Source organism: Pristis pectinata, chromosome 16 (genome assembly GCF_009764475.1).
Source record: "Pristis pectinata isolate sPriPec2 chromosome 16, sPriPec2.1.pri, whole genome shotgun sequence".
Taxonomy (NCBI): Eukaryota; Metazoa; Chordata; class Chondrichthyes; order Rhinopristiformes; family Pristidae; genus Pristis; species Pristis pectinata.
In genome coordinates this window covers 41,882,300-41,899,870 of record NC_067420.1, presented here as the reverse complement: position 1 = coordinate 41,899,870, position 17,571 = coordinate 41,882,300, and the positions used below count along the sequence as shown (strand labels likewise).

The following is a 17,571-nucleotide window of genomic DNA, read 5'->3' as shown; positions in this document are numbered from 1 at the left end:
GGGAGATCTGATAGAAGTTTATAAGACTATGAGAGACATAGATAGACAGCCGGTATCTTTTTCTCAGGGTCAAAATATCCAATACTAGAGGGCATACATTTAAGGTGAGAGGGGGTAAGTTCAAAAGAGATGTGCTGGGCAAGTTATTTTACACAGAGAGTGGTGGTTGCCTGGAATGTGCTGCCGGGGTGGTGGTGGAGGCAGATACAATCGAGGCGTTCAAGAGGCTCTTAGATAGGAACATGAACGTGCAGAGAATGGAGGGATAGGGGCATTGTGTAGGCAGAAGGGATTCGTTTAGTTAGGCATTTAATTGCTAGTTTAATTAGTTCAGCACAACATGGTGGGCTGAAGGGCCTGTTCCTGTGCTGTGCTATGTTCTGTGTTCCGTGATTCAGCAAAGATTTACCAGACTGATACGTACCCGAGATGACATGTCCGTCACATAAGCTGAGATTGACTAGACTGGGCCTCCACTCTCTGGAGTTTAGACGAATTTACTTTTAAAATTCATTTTTGGGATATGGCTGTTGCTGGCAAAACCAGAATTTATTCCCCTTGAGAAATCACCGTCTTGAACAACTGTTTATTTACTTCTGTAATTTAGAATAATTTTATATCTTTGCACTGTACTGGACCACAAAACAACAGATTTCATGTCATCTAAGTCAGTGATAATAAATCTGATCCTGACTAATCCTGATTCTGAACTGCAGACTATCTAGTGAAGGTGCTCCCACACTGCTGTTGAGTGGGGAACTCCAAGACTGACCAAGCAATGGTGATATATTTCCAAGTCAGGATGATGTGCAAGTTGGAGGTGGTGGTGTTCCTGGGCACCTGCTGCCCTTGTCCTTTGCAATGGTGGAGATGATAGTTTGGAGGGCTGTCGGAGGTTACAGAGGGATATAGATAGGATGCAGAGTTGGGCTGAGAAGTGGCAGATGCAGTTCAACCCAGATAGGTGTGAAGTGGTTCATTTTGGTAGGTCAAATATGTTGGCGGAATATAGTCTTAATGGTAGGACTGTTGGCAGTGTGGCGGATCAGAGGGATCTTGGGGTCCGAGTCCATAGGACGCTCAAAGCAGCTGTGCAGGTGGACTCTGTGGTTAAGAAGGCATATGGTGTATTGTCCTTCATCAATCGGGGAACTGAAGTTAGGAGCCGAGAGGTATTGTTGCAGCTATATAGGTCCCTGGTCAGATCCCACTTGGAGTATTGTGCTCAGTTCTGGTCGCCTCACTACAGGAAAGATGTGGAAGCCATAGAGAGGGTGCAGGGGAGATTTACAAGGATGCTGCCTGGGATGCGGAGCATGCCTTATGAAAGCAGGTTGAGTGAACTCGGCCTTTTCTCCTCGGAGAGACGGAGGATGAGGGGGGACCTGTTTGAGGTGCATAAGATGATGAGAGGTATTGATCGGGTAGATAGTCAGAGGCTTTTCCCCAGGGCTGAATTGATGGCCATAAGAGGACATAGGTTTAAGGTGCTGGGGAGTAGATATAGAGGAGACGTCAGGGGTAAGTTTTTTACTCAGAGAGTGGTGAGTGCGTGGAATGGGCTGCCGGCAACGGTGGTGGAGTCTGATGCGATAGGGTCTTTCAAGAGACTGTTAGATTGGTACATGGAGCTGAGTAAAATAGAGGGCTATGGGTAAGCCTAGTAATTTCTAGGGTAGGGACATGTTCGGCACAGCTTTGTGGGCCGAAGGGCCTGAATTGTGCTGTAATTGTTCTATGTTCTATGTTCTACGATCGGGGTGCTGTTGGAGGAGCAGTGCATTTTGTAGCTGGAACACATGGCAGTCACTGTGCACAAGTAGTGGAGGGAGTGAATGTCCGGGGGGATGGTTGGCTGTTAGTCAAGCAAACAAATGAGTGAATGCAGCACTGAGAAGTGATGAGGGTGCAAAATTAGGTGGGATTGAGAGGAGGCAGGTGGATGTGAAGAGAATTTAGGGAGATATTGAAAAACAGTGCAAGTGGGCAAGAACATGGCAGGTGGATTATAAACTGGCAAAATGCCACACATCTACAAAGGATGTCAGATTGCATTTATTTCTATTTGTGCTCTCAGTTCACCTGCGTTGTTTTGAATACCACGTGCAGTCAGATAGAGATTATGTACCAAGCTCAGTTGATGGGAGAAGATTTATAAGCAAGAATAATCAGGGTAAAGAGGGGAGTAGCTGTGAAGAGACCGAAGAAATCACAGCCTCTGTGGTGGAAGATGACAGTTTGAGGACACACTAAACATTGGAGCCACAGGTCTACATGGAGGAAGTGGATGTGGCAGTTGTCAGGGGAATGAAATCCACCTCCATGTTAGAAAGGGACAAGAACCGGAAACCTAAAGTTAGGTTAAAGACAAGGAAACATCACTCCACCCATCTTCCATGAAAACCTGTGGGGCAGGCACAGTAATGTAGCGGTTAGCGTAACACTATTACAGCGCCAGTGACCCAGGTACAATTCTGGCTGCTGTCTGTAAGGAATTTGTACGTTCTCCCCGTGTCTGCGTGGGTTTCCTCCGGGTGCTCCGGTTTCCTCCCACATTCCAAAGGCGTACGGGTCAGGAAGTCGTGGGCGTGCTATGTCGGCGCCGGAAGCGTGGCGACACTCGCGGGCTGCCCCCAGAACACTACGCAAAAGATGCATTTCACTATGTGTTTCAATGTACATGTGACTAATAAAGAAATCTTATCTTCGAAGACAGGTATCCAAAAGGAAATATCTTGAAATAGTTTCAGATTCAGATACAGAGTAGTTTATTGTCATATACTCCAGGGTGCAATTAAATTCCTTGTTTGCATGAAGCTCACAGAGTAAACAGCATATATGGTAACAATAAATACAGTAATAAATACAGCGTCAAGCACAAAGTTCAACAGAATGGTGCGAAGATCGAGGTTGAATTGATAGTCTGGGAATGTAGCAGCATTACCGGGAAGGGGATGTGAGAGAGGTGGTTGGTTCAGGAGTCTGACAGCAGTGGGGAAGAAGCTGTTATTGAGTCTGGACGTCCGGGCTTTCAAGCTCCTGTATCTTCTCCCAGAAGGTAGGAGAGAGAAAAGGGAATGGCCAGGGTGACGGGCATCCTTGAAGATACAACTAGCACTCCTGAGGCAATGCACCGTGAAGGTGGACTGGATGGAAGGAAGTGAGGAGCCTGTGACGGACTGGGCAGTGTTTACCGCTCTCTGCAGGCTCCGTCAGTCCAGAGGAGAGCAGTTGCCGTACCAGGCTGGGATGCAACCCGTCAGGATACTTTCTATAGGGCGTCAGTAGAAGTTCAGGAGAATCCTCATGGACAAACCGAATCACCCTGAACATCCCGAGGCAACTCCCGAGAGCATGTTCAGGTAAACATTTAAAAGGAGTCAGAGGGAGACATGGTTATTGAAGTTAACACGGCACTTAGGAAGGGCAGGAAGGTGAGGAGTAGCTCGGTTAATTAATGATGGCCCTAGCATAATAGAGAGGGATGAACTAAGTTCGTGTAACCAGGATGTAGAAGTGGAGACACACGAGAGACAGCAGATGTTGGAACCTGGAGCAACACACAAAGTGCTGGAGGACCTCAGCGGGTCAGGCAGCATCTGTGGAGGGAAACGGACAGTCGATGTTTTGGGTCAAGACCCTTCATCTGGACTGGAAGAAAGGGGGAGATAGTCAATAAAGAAGGTGGAGAGAAGGGATGGAGCAAGAGCCGGCAGGTGATAGGTGGATCCAGGTGAGGAGGGGTGATAGGTGGACATAACAAAGGGCCGAAGATGATGGAATCTGATGGGAGGAAGGTGTGACAGGGAATAGAGGGAGGGAGGTGGGGAGGTGAACTGGTGGGAAGAGCGTGTGGGTGATGGGCGGATGGAGAGGGGGAGGGTGGGGGAGATTTCTGAGGTTGAAACGAGCAGTCGGGGTTAGGGAACAATGAGGTTGGAGACTGCAGAGAAGCGGTTTGGCTGGAGACAGGAAATAAAAAAGAGGTTGGAGTGTTAAAGACATCCCCTGAGAGCGATAACTGAACAGAACGAAGTATAAAGGAAGCAAGAATGGGAGCCTGCAGATGCTGGAAATCTGAAATAAAAATCAAAGATGCTGGAAACACTCAACAGGTCAGGCAGCATCCGTGGAGAGAGAATCAGCCAGGCCCAGGATGGTAGTGGGGGGGGGGGTGTAGACTTGATGGGAACATGGAGAGGATAAGTTACAGAGAAAATTAATGGGAGAATGGGATTGCTCCATCAGCTGGAATAAACTTGATGGACCAAATGGCATCTTTCTGTATCAAAAGGAAAAGTGGAAGTGGTGCAGAGATAGCAGCCATTTATCACACACTGACAATCACCACAAGCTAGTCAATTTTTAAAATATGTCAGCACTCACTCCTATGTACAACATAGATTTTATTTTCTTAACTGCCGCCACCGTGTTATTTCTGGTATATTTTCCAGGGCATTGTTTGCTAATTAAACTTCCAGTGTAAGCTTGGTGGCTCAGGTTGTTCACTTGTCCGGTCTCATGACCCATGCTCTGACATTTCAATATGCCCACAGTGAATGGTGAGGTGTAATTAGTAAATTGGTTTATTACTGTCACATGTACCTAGGTGCAGTGAAAAACTTGTCTTGCATACTGTTCATACAGATCAATTCATTACACAGTGCATTGAGGTAGTACATAGGAAAACAATAACAGAATGCAGAATAAAGTGTCACAGCTACAGAGAAAGTGCAGTGCAGGCAGACAATAAGGTGCAAGGCCATAACGAGGTAGATTGTGAGGTCAAGAGTCTATCTTATCGTGTTAGGGTTCAATAGTCTTATAACGGTGTGATAGAAGCTGTCCTTGAGCCTGGTGGTACGTGCTTTCAGGCTTTTGTATCTTCTGCCTGATGGGAGAGGGGAGAAGAGAGAATATCCAGGGTGGGTGGGGTCTTTGATTATGTTGGCTGCTTTACCGAGGCAGTGAGAAGTGTAGACAGAGTCCATGGAGGGGAGGCTGGTTTCCGTGATGTGCTGGGCTGTGTCCACAACTCTCTGCAGTTTCTTGCAGCCACGGGCAGAGCAGTTGCCGTACCAAGCGTTGATGAATTCGGCTGGCAAAGTAACTGTCTATTTTCCTTTTCTAAATATTTAGCAGGACCCTCAGCAAAATAAATCTCCATCACTGGCCGTGCCTGGACTGTCATTCAGGAGCACATAGGGCGGCACTATTCCAGCGCCAGCGATTGGTGTTCGATTCCCGTTGCTGTCTGTAAGGAGTTTGTACGTTCTCCCGTGTCTGCGTGGGTTTCCTCCGGGTGCTCCGGTTTCCTCCCACATTGTAAAGACGTATGGGTAGGTTAATTTGGGTTTAAAATGGGCGGCGTGAACTCATTGGGCCAGAAAAGCCTGTTACCACGCTGTAAATAAAATTTAAATTTAAATAAGAAATAGGAGCAGGAGTAGGCCATTTGGCCCTTAAAGCCTGCTCTCCCATTCAAAGTCAAAGTCAAGTTTATTGTCATCTGCACAAGTACACGTGTGCACAGGTGCAATGAAAAACTTGCAGCAGCATCACAGGCACAGAGCATCAGATAGGCAGCATTCACAAGAAAAACATAAATTAAACAATTTTTACAAGAAAGAACACGATTAGAACAAAAAACACAAAGTCCATTTTAGTGCAAAGTGATCTTCGTGGTCTTGGTGTTGCGATAGTGAGGCAGTGTTTAGGGTTGTGCCGGTTAATTCAGGAACAGAATGGTTGAAGGGAAGTAGCTGTTCTTGAACCTGGTGCTGTGGGACTTCAGGCTTCTGTACCTCCTTCCCCTTTAAGCAAGCAGGAGTTAACTAGTTACTGGAATTGTGATGTGCCCAAACCATTGATTTTTTTCCGTCTTTACATCTGTTTAGGCCTCTAAACGCTGCCTGAGATGTAATGTGGCTCACTGGTGCCTTCCACTGTCAGAAACAAGGTAGTGCATCAGTGAGAATGTGGGATATTGTCCCAGTTTCTGTTTTAAGTGGTAAGTTGGAGAAATAATTGTACTCATGTTATACATCGCTTCGCCTCACAAAATCTCATGGGGCTACACAGACAATGAAGTAATTTTTAAAGTCTGTTTTATTGTAGAAAACACAGCAATCTCCCATACCGACAGTAGGATAATGACCAGATCGTGTTTTGATCTCATTAGTTGGGAGATAATTTTTTTATATATCTTTATTATGTCCATCGAAACACACAGTGAAATGCATCTTTGTGTAGAGTGTTCTGGGGGCAGCCCGCAAGTGTCGCCGCACTTCCGGCACCGACTTAGCATGCCCACAACTTCCTAACCCGTATGTCTTTGGAATGTGGGAGGAAAACGGAGCACCCGGAGGAAACCCACGCAGACACGGAGAGAATGTACAAACTCCTTACAGACAGCGGCCAGATTTGAACCTGGGTTGCTGGCGCTGTAATAGCGTTACACTAACCGTCCATGCTTTACCACGAGCATCATTGTTTATTTTCACATCTGTCTGAGACAACAAGTCTGGTGTGTTGTCTGTACTCCCTTAGGACCGAACCGGGAGCATTATCCTTGATATATTGTGCTCAGGTCTCTGGAGTGACACTGCAAGTTACTTCTTTCTGAGCCAGAGGCAGGGGTGATGTACAGCACTGCTCTAAAACCCTCTCCCACCCCCATAACTAAAGCAGAATGCAGACAAGTAGCATCTCCAGATTTCTCTGGGCAGGTGGAACAAAATATACAACGCAGAATCGTTTTCCAAGGGAGGCCGGAGGAGACCTCCACCTCAGAGAGCTGGAAGCATTCAGCAGGTTGGCACCCTGGTGCAGCAGGTGGTACCGCTGCCTCACAGCTCCAGTGACCCCGTTTCAATCCTGACCTCGGATGCTGTCTGTGTGGAGTTTGCACGTTCTCCCTGTGACCGTGTGGGTTTCCCCCAGGTGCTCCAGTTTACACCCGCGTCCCAGGTTGGTAGGAGGGAAAGTAGGCTGTGGTAAAATAAGTATGGGAATGGGATTGGACTGAGAGCCAGCATAGATTCAATGGGCTGAAGGGCCTCCTTCTCTGTCCCAAAGAAAGAGAAACACAAGGTCAGTGGAGAAATGTTAATAATTCACGTTGATGACCTTTCCTTAGTTCTGAGGCCTAGTTTACAGCCTAATACTTATTTCTCGATGAACATTACCAAACCTATTACCTGGTCTTTACAACAGCACTGTTTGTTGGAAGTTGTGTCCCACATTTCGCTATGACTTTTGACTACACTTTGGAGGGATTTTGTCAGTTGTAAAACACCTGGGGATGCTGCAGAAATACAGGTGTTTCCTGTGGATTGAACGTCCATGGCAGAGGATATAATCACACCCAGTGTCAGTGAAAGCAAATCTCATTTGTCGCTTCACAAACATGTCTGACGATCACTTTATTCTGCTCCTTCAACTCCTACTCTTCCATACCAATACCATTCCTGGGAAAGCTTGTCTTCCTGGCTTCACTAAAGTGCCTAGGTGTGACTAAATCATATCCAGACATTTGATATAACTTGGAGTCCAAGTCCATAGCTCCCTGAAAGTGGCTGCACAGGTTGATAGGGTAGTAAAGAAGGCGCATGCTGGCCGTTATCAGTCGAGACACTGAGTTCAAGAGTCAGGAAGTTACGTTGCTGCTTTATAAAGCTCTGGTTACGCTGCATCTGGAGTATTGGATTCAATTCTGATCGCCCCATTATGGGAAGGATGTGGAGACTTTCGAGAAGGCGCAGAAGAGGTTTCTTGAACTGACCTGAAAAGCCCTAACACTACCTCGGGCTGTATTTCTTTTTCTCTGTCTCAACTTGCACTAGTGTCATTATTTTTATTTTGTTGTCTAAGTTATGCATAAGTTAATTTATGTTAACTTATGTTTGTCATTTGTGTAATGTACTATGCTGCTGCTGCAAAATGCCAATTTTCATGGCAGTTATACCCTGTGTATGTGTGCCTATGACAATAAACTTGAACTTGACTGGAATACGTCGTACCAAAATTCCCACACTGCCTTTTGCAAAGCCTTTCTACTTTAGGAAATTTCACTTCATGAACTGTCTTCCCAGAATGCATCCCTCTTGTAAGTCGAAGAATGGCCAAACTATCAAGGTAAGCCAGACAGTTTGGGTCTGTATTCCTTGGGAGTTTATCAGAATGCGGCGTGACCTTATTAAAACATACAGGATCCTAAGGGGTCTTGACAGAGTAGATGTTGAGATGTTTCCACTAGTGGGAGAGTCATGAACAAGGGGACCCAGCTACAAAATAAGGGGACAGTCCTTTTAAACTGAGGTGCGTAGGAATTTCTTCTCTCTGAGGGGGGGGGGGGGGGTGAATCTCTGGAATTCCTTGCCCCTTAGGGTGCAGGAGGCCGGATCATTAGATATATTTAAGGTGGAGATGGATAAATATTTGAAAAATCGAAGAATCAAGGGCTATGAGGAACTGGCACAAGAGGAGTTGAGGCTGGCATAGATCAGCCATGATCGTATTGAATGGTGGGCAGGTTTGAGGGGCTGAGTAGCCTCCTCCTGCTCCTACTGACAGGGAAACACCTACCTTCTACATGGAGCTGCCACAACATCTCAGGGAGGTTTGATGGTCACGTGGTACATACTGGAGACTCCCACCAGTGGAACTGTACATTGCAGGAAAATAGTCATAGAGTCACACGGCACGGAAACAGGCCCTTCAGCCCATCGAGTCCGTGCTGACCGTCAAGCACTCATTTATGCTAAGCCCCTTTTATTCTCCCCGCATTCCCATCAACTCCTCCAGATTCTACCAGTCACCTACACACTTTACAGTGGCCAACCAACCCCTTATCCCACCCATCTCCAGGACACGGGGGGAGACCAGGGCACCCGGAGGAAATCCATAGGGACAATGTGCAAACTCTGTGCAGACAGTAACGGAGGTCACAGTTGAATCTTGGAATTTTTGTGATGGCAGGACATCCTAAAACACTGAAAAACTCTGGGTGTAGCCGTGGGAAACATGCACTGCATTGTGAGAATCACCAGGGAATCTGTGGCAGTGACTGAGGAATAGCTATCGGCAGAAACCCACTGCTGTGGGATCCATTATATCCACTGGGAGGGCAGATGGAGGTACATCAAACAACCAGACTCTCCAAAAGGTGCAGCACTCCCTCAGACCTGCCCCAACAGTCTCACCCAGCTCCACTCTCTTGCTGGGAACTCAAACTCTCAACCTCTCGCTCAGAAGAGAGGAGGCTACCTCTGCGCTGTGGGAAGGAGGCACACAGAAGCAAATTACTCCAGGTCCACACTTTTTCGTTTAAATGTTTTAAGCTCTGCCACCAAAATTGTCAAAGACTAATTTGCCTGCTGAGAACAGTTATTGTTTAATTCCTTCATTCTGAAACACACCAATAATGAATGGCGTGCAGAGTGACCCTGGTATGGACTATGACGTTCACAGGTAATTTAGTTACCACAGGGCACAGTATAATCTGCAATCACGTCAACTGAACATTTATACTTTAATAGAGAAATATTATCTGATACAATAGTGAAATCCCCACTGCACTGGCAAATAAGTTGATTGAACTGTTTTAATACAAACTTAAGGAATTTGATATACGCTATATACATAGGCCTGATGTCCAGGTTAAGAAACAAAGCCCAGCACAGATCAGGAAGAGAATCTGCAGCCTCCTGATCTCCACTCAGATACAAAAGAGACACTGTTTGCTGCCGGGCCAATGTTTTCCTGTACCATCAGTTTATGCAGCCTCGATCTTTCTTCAGCAGGAATCCATAGTGGAGAACTCGATCTCTCAGCAAGAGAGCAGAGGATGTTATGCAAGTGAAATGGAGGAGGAATGGTGGAGCGAGTGTGAGGAGATCCCAGTGAGGTCAAAGCCAGGGTTCCCAACACTTGGAACCAAAACTAATCAACTAGAGTCCGAACCAGGAAGCCCATCCCAAGTATATTCCAAAAGTATACATGAACTCTCCCCGGAGAAGCTGGGTTGGGGATGGGAGGACACACGGGACACTTACAGCCTTCAGCACCCATGCCTAATTATACTGGCCACCGATTTTGCTTTCTAAGAAAAAAGTCTTGCATTTATGCAGCCCCCTTGCTACGACGCTCTACAGCCAATGAACTAGCTTTGACGTAACTGGTTTGTTTGTGTGCAGATGAAACTTTGCTTTCTCATTGAAACACTGTGTACATCTCACACACAACATCCCACTCGTCTGTTTGTTCTTGCGATTTAAGATTTCAGTGAGGGTTTGCAGCTACAACAGGACAGTCTTGGAGCTTTGTTCAGCATCAGCAGCCTTGCACCCGCAATGTGTGCCTCATATTCTGTCTACCCTGTCTGCACTGCACACATTTCTAAAGTGTGTTTGAACCTTAGGCCTATTGGCTTAACAAAAACATAGAGGCCACACGGGTAGATTATCTACAGAAAAGATTAAAGATTTCAGCCCAGTGAGTTCCCACGGTTCGCTGAATCGCAAGCCGTGTCCTTACCCCTTTGAACCGTGTCCACTGGGCTGCCCAGATTTCAGTTGTAGCCCAGTTTGGCTTGGAGTTTAAAGTACCGCATATCGTGTTTGAAGCCTTTGTGGAAGATCTGGGCAATAGCACAGGGTGGAAATGCTTACCCACCTCACCCACAGGAAGGCAGGGAAGTTAACCCAGCTTCCTGGGGTGTGTGGAGGAGGACAGGGTGAGCATTTCAGACAGGGGAAACATAACCCAGGATCATATTACGAATAGGTGGATCGGGTAGGGGACAAAGGGAAAACCCAGGAATAAATACAAACTGGATTAAGAACTCGAGTTGTCTTAGTCACAGGTATGATTGTCACTGAACGCTTCTGCACCTGATGGGGGGTGCATCTGGGAACTTTGGGGGCATGGATCGCCTCAGGTCAGAGCCCCTCGTCGTTGTAGGCGGGTGGGACCGGCTTCAGGATGCTCTGGGGGTTGTCCTCCAGCAGAGGTCGCCACTCCACCTCCCCCGTCAGCAGCAGGTCCTCCCCATTCATCGAGTCCAGGTACTGCATCTGAGGAGGGAGGGCAGAGAGCAGGGTGTCAGTCACACCGGATACCAGGGGCCAGCGGCTTACAGTGAGAGGGGCAAAGGGTGAAGGAGATGTGCCAGAGGAAACTGTAGAGGTAGGTTCAATTATGATGTTTAACAGACATTTGGACAGGTACATGGATAGGAAAGGTTTTGAAGGATATGGGCCAAATGCAGGCAAATGGGACTGGCTCAGTTAGACAACCTGGTTGGCATGGTTGATTTGGGCCGAAGGGCCTGTTTCCTTGCTGTATAACTCTTTGTGTGAGGCATGTTTTGTTCTACATTTTGCATCTTATTGTCTACCTGCACTGAACTTCCTCTGTAACTGTAACATTATGTTCTACATTCAAAATACTGCAGGAACTCAGCAAGTCAGGCAGCATCTACGGAGGGAAGTGGACAGTCGACATTTCGGGTCGAGACCCTTCATCAGGACTGGTACTACCTCGATGCACATGCATGGAATGATCTGTCTGGATGGCACGCAAACCAAAGCTTTTCACTGTACGTCAGTGCACGTGACAACAATAAACCAATCACCAATTCCCAGTCCTTATGAACTGTCCATTTCCCTCCACAGATGCTGCCTGACCTGCTGAGTTCCTCCAGCGTTTTGTATGTTGCTCCAGATTCCAACACCTGCAGCATCTCTTGTGTCTCTATATTCCACACTGTTTTGTTTTCCTTCTGTACTACCTCAGCACACTTCTGTATGGAATGATCTGTCTGGATGGCACGCAAAGAAAAGCTTTTCACTGTATCTCGGTGCATACAATAAACCAATCACCAAATACACAGAGGGTGGTGGGTGTCTGGACCGGGCTGCCAGGGGTGGTGGTGGAAGCAGATACAATAGGAACGTTTAAGAGAGAGAAACAAAGGACTGCAGTTGCTGGAATCTGGATGAAAAAACAACAAGATGCTGGAGGAACTCAGCAGGCCAGGCAGCATCCGTGGAGAAAAACAGGCGGTCAACGTTTCAGGTCAGGACCCTTCTTCAGGACTGAAGATAGGAAAAGGGGAAGCCCGATATATAGGAGGGAAAAGCAGAGCAGTGATAGGTGGACAAAAGAGGGGAGGTGGGGTGGGCACAGGGTGGTGATAGGTAGATGCAGGTAAGAGACAGTGATAGGCAGGTGCGGGGGAGGAGGGGAGAGCAGATCCACTCTGTAAAAAGTAACACTATATTCTGCATTCTGTTTTCTTTCTGTACCTTGATGTACTTACGTAAGGAATGATCTGTCTGGATGGCATGCAAAACAAAAGCTTTTCACTGTCATAGTCACACAGCACAGAAATAGGCCCTTTGGCCCAACTGATCCACATAAACCAAGACTCCCATTTAAGCTAGTCCCATTTGCCAGTGTTTGACCCATATCCCTCTAAACCTTTCCTGTCAAAGTACCTTTTAAATGTTGTTAATGTACCTGCCTCAACCATTCTCACTGTACCTTGGTACATGTGACAGTGATAAACCAATGCCAATACAGATATGCATCAAGGGAGAAAGGGGCAGAGTCCGTCCTTGGTGTCAGACGGAGAGTGATGTGGAGCATGAATACAGCCATGACCTGTTGGACCAAATGGCCTGCTTCTCCGGTGTAAATTCCTTGTAACTGCATTGAATCTTTGGGGGTGGGGTGCCAAAAATGGGGGTAAACATAATTAGCGCCAGATCTTAAACAACACAAAATTCTGCAGTGAACTGTCTGTATGGGTTAAAGCACATACCTACAATCTGTCAACTGGATCCGAACTGTACCAGAGCTATAGAAATGTGTGCACCGGACTACCACTGCCCACTAAACTATGGTTGGAAGGGGTTAATAGTGAAGAGTTTGCTTCAGTTTTGATTGACACCATGGGGAAAAAAAAAGATGAGAAAAAAAAATTGGCAGTGAAGAGACGTGTAAGATGAACACTGGAATCACAGCACAGTACTGTGCAAACCAACATGTTCCTTCCCAGCTTTGCTGAGTGACCTTACCTGACTGCAAAACCCTTCTAACACTGTAAGACAGGCTGAAAATGGAAGTTCAGGTAATTGTCCACTTCCTGATTTCGAACGAGCTCTGAATGTACGATTACTGGCCCCTACACATCCCAACGCCCAAGGTCTATGTTTTGGAAAGGAAATTTCTCAGAAGATTTGACTGCATCAGTCACAACTCTCACGTTTTCTGTGGTCATGAGTACAACTGGCCATCTGTTCAGTGACAGCTTTCAGTGTGGCTAAAATCCCCAATACTTCCAGGAACTTTTATTCTTTCCTGTCGGGATTCCAGGTAACCTAGAGGAGGAAGTCGCAGCAGATGTTCACATTTTGCACCAGGAGCCCTCAGCGCGGAGTTTTCTTTGAGGAAGGGGAAGAGAGCGGAGCCAGTAGGGTTACTGACAATCCGGCACCGTTGCCAACAAGTACGTGTGCACACATTCACATTCACGCTTCCGATCTCCAGAGCTGCGGTGGAACACCCAGAGCATTTGTTGCTTTTTCCATTTTATGGGACAATTTTGTGGATGGGCATTTAAAACAGATATGCCTATTTGGATCGACTTGCCTTTCCTATTGAGACTGCGGGTAATTTACGGTGTGACAGGTACATTAGAGCAGGAGCAGTGGGGGAGGCCATTCTGCCCATCAAGCCTGTTCTGCTATTCAATTAGATCACAACTGACCTGATTGTGGGTTCATCTCAATTTTCCTGCCTGATCCCCCATGTGCACAGCCCTCTTCACCATTGAAAGCATCTACAGGAAGCACTGCCTCAAGAAGGCAGCATCTATTATCAAAGACCCCCACCATATGGGCCATGCCCTCTTCTCACTGCTACCGTCAGGCAGGAGGTACAGAAGCCTGAAGTCCCACACCACCAGGTTCAGGAACAGCTATTTCTCTACAACTGTCAGGTTCTTGAACCAACTTGCACAACCCTAACCCTACCTCAGCAACGGAACACTACAGACCACCTCTTGTGCTACCATGGACTTATTTCTAATTGTGATTTTGCATTAATGTCTTGTTTTGCAGGGTCTTTTTCTTCAGTGTTTTGTACAATTTATGTTCTGTATGTTGTCTGTACTACGTGCCTGTGATGCTGCCACAAGCAAGTTTTTCATTGTAACTGTACTCACCGAACTTGTGCACATGACAATAAACTCGACTTAAATCCTTCACCAAACATATAGGGATGTTCACTGCCATCATATTCTGAGAGTCTGATTCTACAACTTGAAATTATGTGGTGTGATTAACATAGCAAAATATTCCCAGGAGCATCAATAAGAAAAATCCGACGTTGAGCTAGAAGGGGATATCAGCAGCTCTGTTGATGGTGATACTGTCAAAGCTCACAGTTATTAAATGAAGCTACAGTAACTGTTACTGCCTGCATACATGCAGTTAAACATGGAAATCTGGAAGTCAATGTCAGTGATTCTGAGCTCCTGCACAGGGACTGCACTTCACACATATCGGTGATTTGATGCAAAATTTACTTTTTCCTCAATTATTCTAAAACCAATGGGAAATGTAAACCTTGTTGAATGAGGTATAACCAGTCCTACTAATTCCCAATTACTTCTCAACGATCTCTCTCGCCCTGTACACCTTGGAAACGTGGAGTCTCATTCCTTCAAAAATTACTTTTGAAGATGACGAAAAGTTTTGATCGGGCTGAGAGAGATCAACTCTCCCTCGTGCTAGCAGATCGATGATCTGAGGTCACAGATTTGAAATAAATCAAGAGATCTGGCGGGGGGAGAGAGAGAAGAATGGACCCTCGTTCAGTTAATGTCAGGATCTGGATAAGAACAAAAAAAGCTGGAAACACTCAGCAGGTCAGGCAGCATCTGTGGAGAGAGAAACAGAGTTCATGTTTCAGATTTGGGACCCTTCGTTGGAACTGGGGAAAAAAGTTGGGAGTCATAGAGTTGTACAGTACAGAAGCAGGCCATTTGGCCCATCACAACCATGCTGACCATCATGCATCCACCTATATTAATCCCATTTACCAGCACTTGCCTTCTCAGCCTTGGCAATTCAAGTGTTTGTCCAGATACGTCCTAAACGCTGTGAGCGTCTCTGCTTCCACCACATACTCAGGCAGTGTGTTCTGGATTGCAATCACCCTCTGAGTGACATACTTTCTCCTTAGATCCCCAAGTTCTGACCAAAGGTCTTCAACCTGAAACATCAACTCTGTTCCTCTCTTCACAGATGCTGCCTGACCTGCTGAGTGTTTCCCACATTTTCTGTTTTTATTTCAGATTTTCAGCATCTGTGGGTTCTTTTCCCCCTCAGGATCTGGTAAAAGCTCTCCCTAAAATGTTGTTGGAAACTGAATCGTTGAAAGGTTTTCAAAAGGAGGAGAGGTATTGGAGGATGAGGTTTCCAAATAATGAGGAAGTAGAGGTTTCAAGGTATTTTAAGCTGAGAGGGAGAAAGTTTATGGGAGATATATGAGACAAGTTTTTGTTTTACACAGAGGGTGGTAGGTTCCTGGAATGTGCTGCCGGGGAGCTGGTAGAAGCTGATATGACGGCAACGCTTAAGAGGCATTTAGACAGACTCATGAACTCAGAGAATGGAGGGATATAGACCGTGTGCAGACAGATGGGATTAGTTTGGGTTGGCATCATGGTCAGCACAGATATCATGGGCCGAAGGGCCTGTTCCTGGGCTGGACTGTTCTATGTTCTTACTGGGTCATAGGCAGAAATATAGGAGTAGACAGAGATATGGGAAGTACGCAAGGCTGCTCCTTCAAAGAGCTGACGCCAGTGGCCTCCTTCGGTGGAGTAACTTTCGGTGGAGTACCTTTCTACAATTCCATCATTTAATTGACAATAATTACACTACATGGCTAATATAGAGGAACGTGTCAAATTACAAGAGCTTAATACATCTACACAACGGGCATCTAATTGGCAAATTCATTTCCAGATGAAAGTGTGAGGAATCATATTTTGATAAGAAAAATAGAGGTTTCAATGTATTTGGAAAATAAGAATCTAAATGGAATACAGGAACAAAGATCTGGGGTTACAGATAAATCAGAAAAAGTAGCATTGCAAAGCTGCCAAAAAAAGCAAAGCACTGGGCCTTATTTTTAGAGGGATGGAATTGAAAAGCAGTGAAGTTATGTCAAACTTGCACTGAACTTTGATTAGATCTCAATAAGGCGCATATCAAAGCTATGAGACCATACCCGTTGGGAGAGGCTAAAATTACTGCGTCTCACTCTCTCTCTCTCTCTCTCTCTCTCTCTCTCAAAAAGAGAAGCCCAAGGGAGATCTTTAATACTCTGGAAGGATTTGACAGAAGAGTGTCCGTTTGTGGGGAGGGAGGTAAAATAGTTGCTAATAAGTCCAAGAGGGAATTCTGGACAGGGGAAACAGCGTTAGCCAGGGAAAGGTAAGAATCTGGAATTCATTCCTACAGGAAGCAGTTGGGACAAACAGTGCAGATGCTTTCACGGGGAAATGGAGATCAGCACAAAGGAGGAAGGAGCTGGAGTTCCTGGGACGTGAAGAAGAATTGGTGGGGCGGATGGCAGATGGGGGCTTCAGTATAATGTCTGTGTCTCTGCCAGTGCAGGTCTCCCTGAGCATTGGATTGGGTGTGATTGACCTAGGACTTCATGCTCTCATCTCTGATGTAGATCTCAAAGCCACAGCTGCCTGATTCAGAGGCAAGAGTGCCACAGTTCTCAGCTGCTCTTTTCAGACACCCGCCCTCCCCCTTCCAGAAATACCCAACCAACTGAATATCTCCAGCATTTGCCCTTCATATTTTTGACTTATAGCACCTGCAGGGGTTTGCAGTGTCTGGGCTTCACAGGTATCTGGTTATCTCAGCAACGGCAGAGAGTAAGAGTGGTCTAATGATACCTGCTCTGGACATGGATGCATCTCAGGTTGCTAGTGTTCTGAGGGGATTAAATAAAAGTTCCTTTTGCTGTCAGTATGCTCCCTAAGCCAGGCCTGCTATTGAGCTTGGAACCTGGGGTGTTGCCAAATAGGATTAGTTCCTGGCTCAGCTAGAGCTCAGCAATCTGATCGCTATTCCTAGAACTGATTTACCTGGTTCTTGGAGGACAGACCGACTTTGCGGTTGTTAAGAGAGGGTGTATTATATGTCTATAAACAGGGAGTGCCCCTGAAGTTACTGGGAGTACTCTGTACTGGTAGCAACATCCTACCACTGGAAACTGCAGGGGCCTCTTGTGGCTTTCACTGAATAGAAACTTTTCTTACTCAGTCCCCATGTCTCTGCCAAACGTTACCTCTGCAGGAGAGAGAGCTAGTTCATCTATTGTCAGCCTGCATTACCAGCACAGTCAGAGGCACAGCAACTTACAAAGAAAAACAGAACAATCACAGGTTTAACAGGCTAAGGGATTGATTTTGTTTTGCAAAACATAATCCTAATTCAAAATCCTATCACAAACTAAAATGATGGTATGCTTTAAAGT

At 46.2% G+C, this 17,571-nt stretch overlaps 1 protein-coding gene across 1 annotated transcript in view; it reads right to left on the bottom strand.

The window, feature by feature from the left end:
• Positions 1 to 9,498: 9,498 nt before the first annotated feature.
• LOC127578693 (ubiquinol-cytochrome-c reductase complex assembly factor 1) overlaps positions 9,499 to 17,571 on the bottom strand; it is a 104,420-nt gene continuing 96,347 nt past the window's right edge. Inside the window, exon 9 of the mRNA XM_052030978.1 lies at positions 9,499 to 11,075. Coding sequence (XP_051886938.1) covers positions 10,941 to 11,075 — 135 coding nt within the window. The 3' untranslated portion in view covers positions 9,499 to 10,940. The remainder of the gene's footprint in view (positions 11,076 to 17,571) is intronic.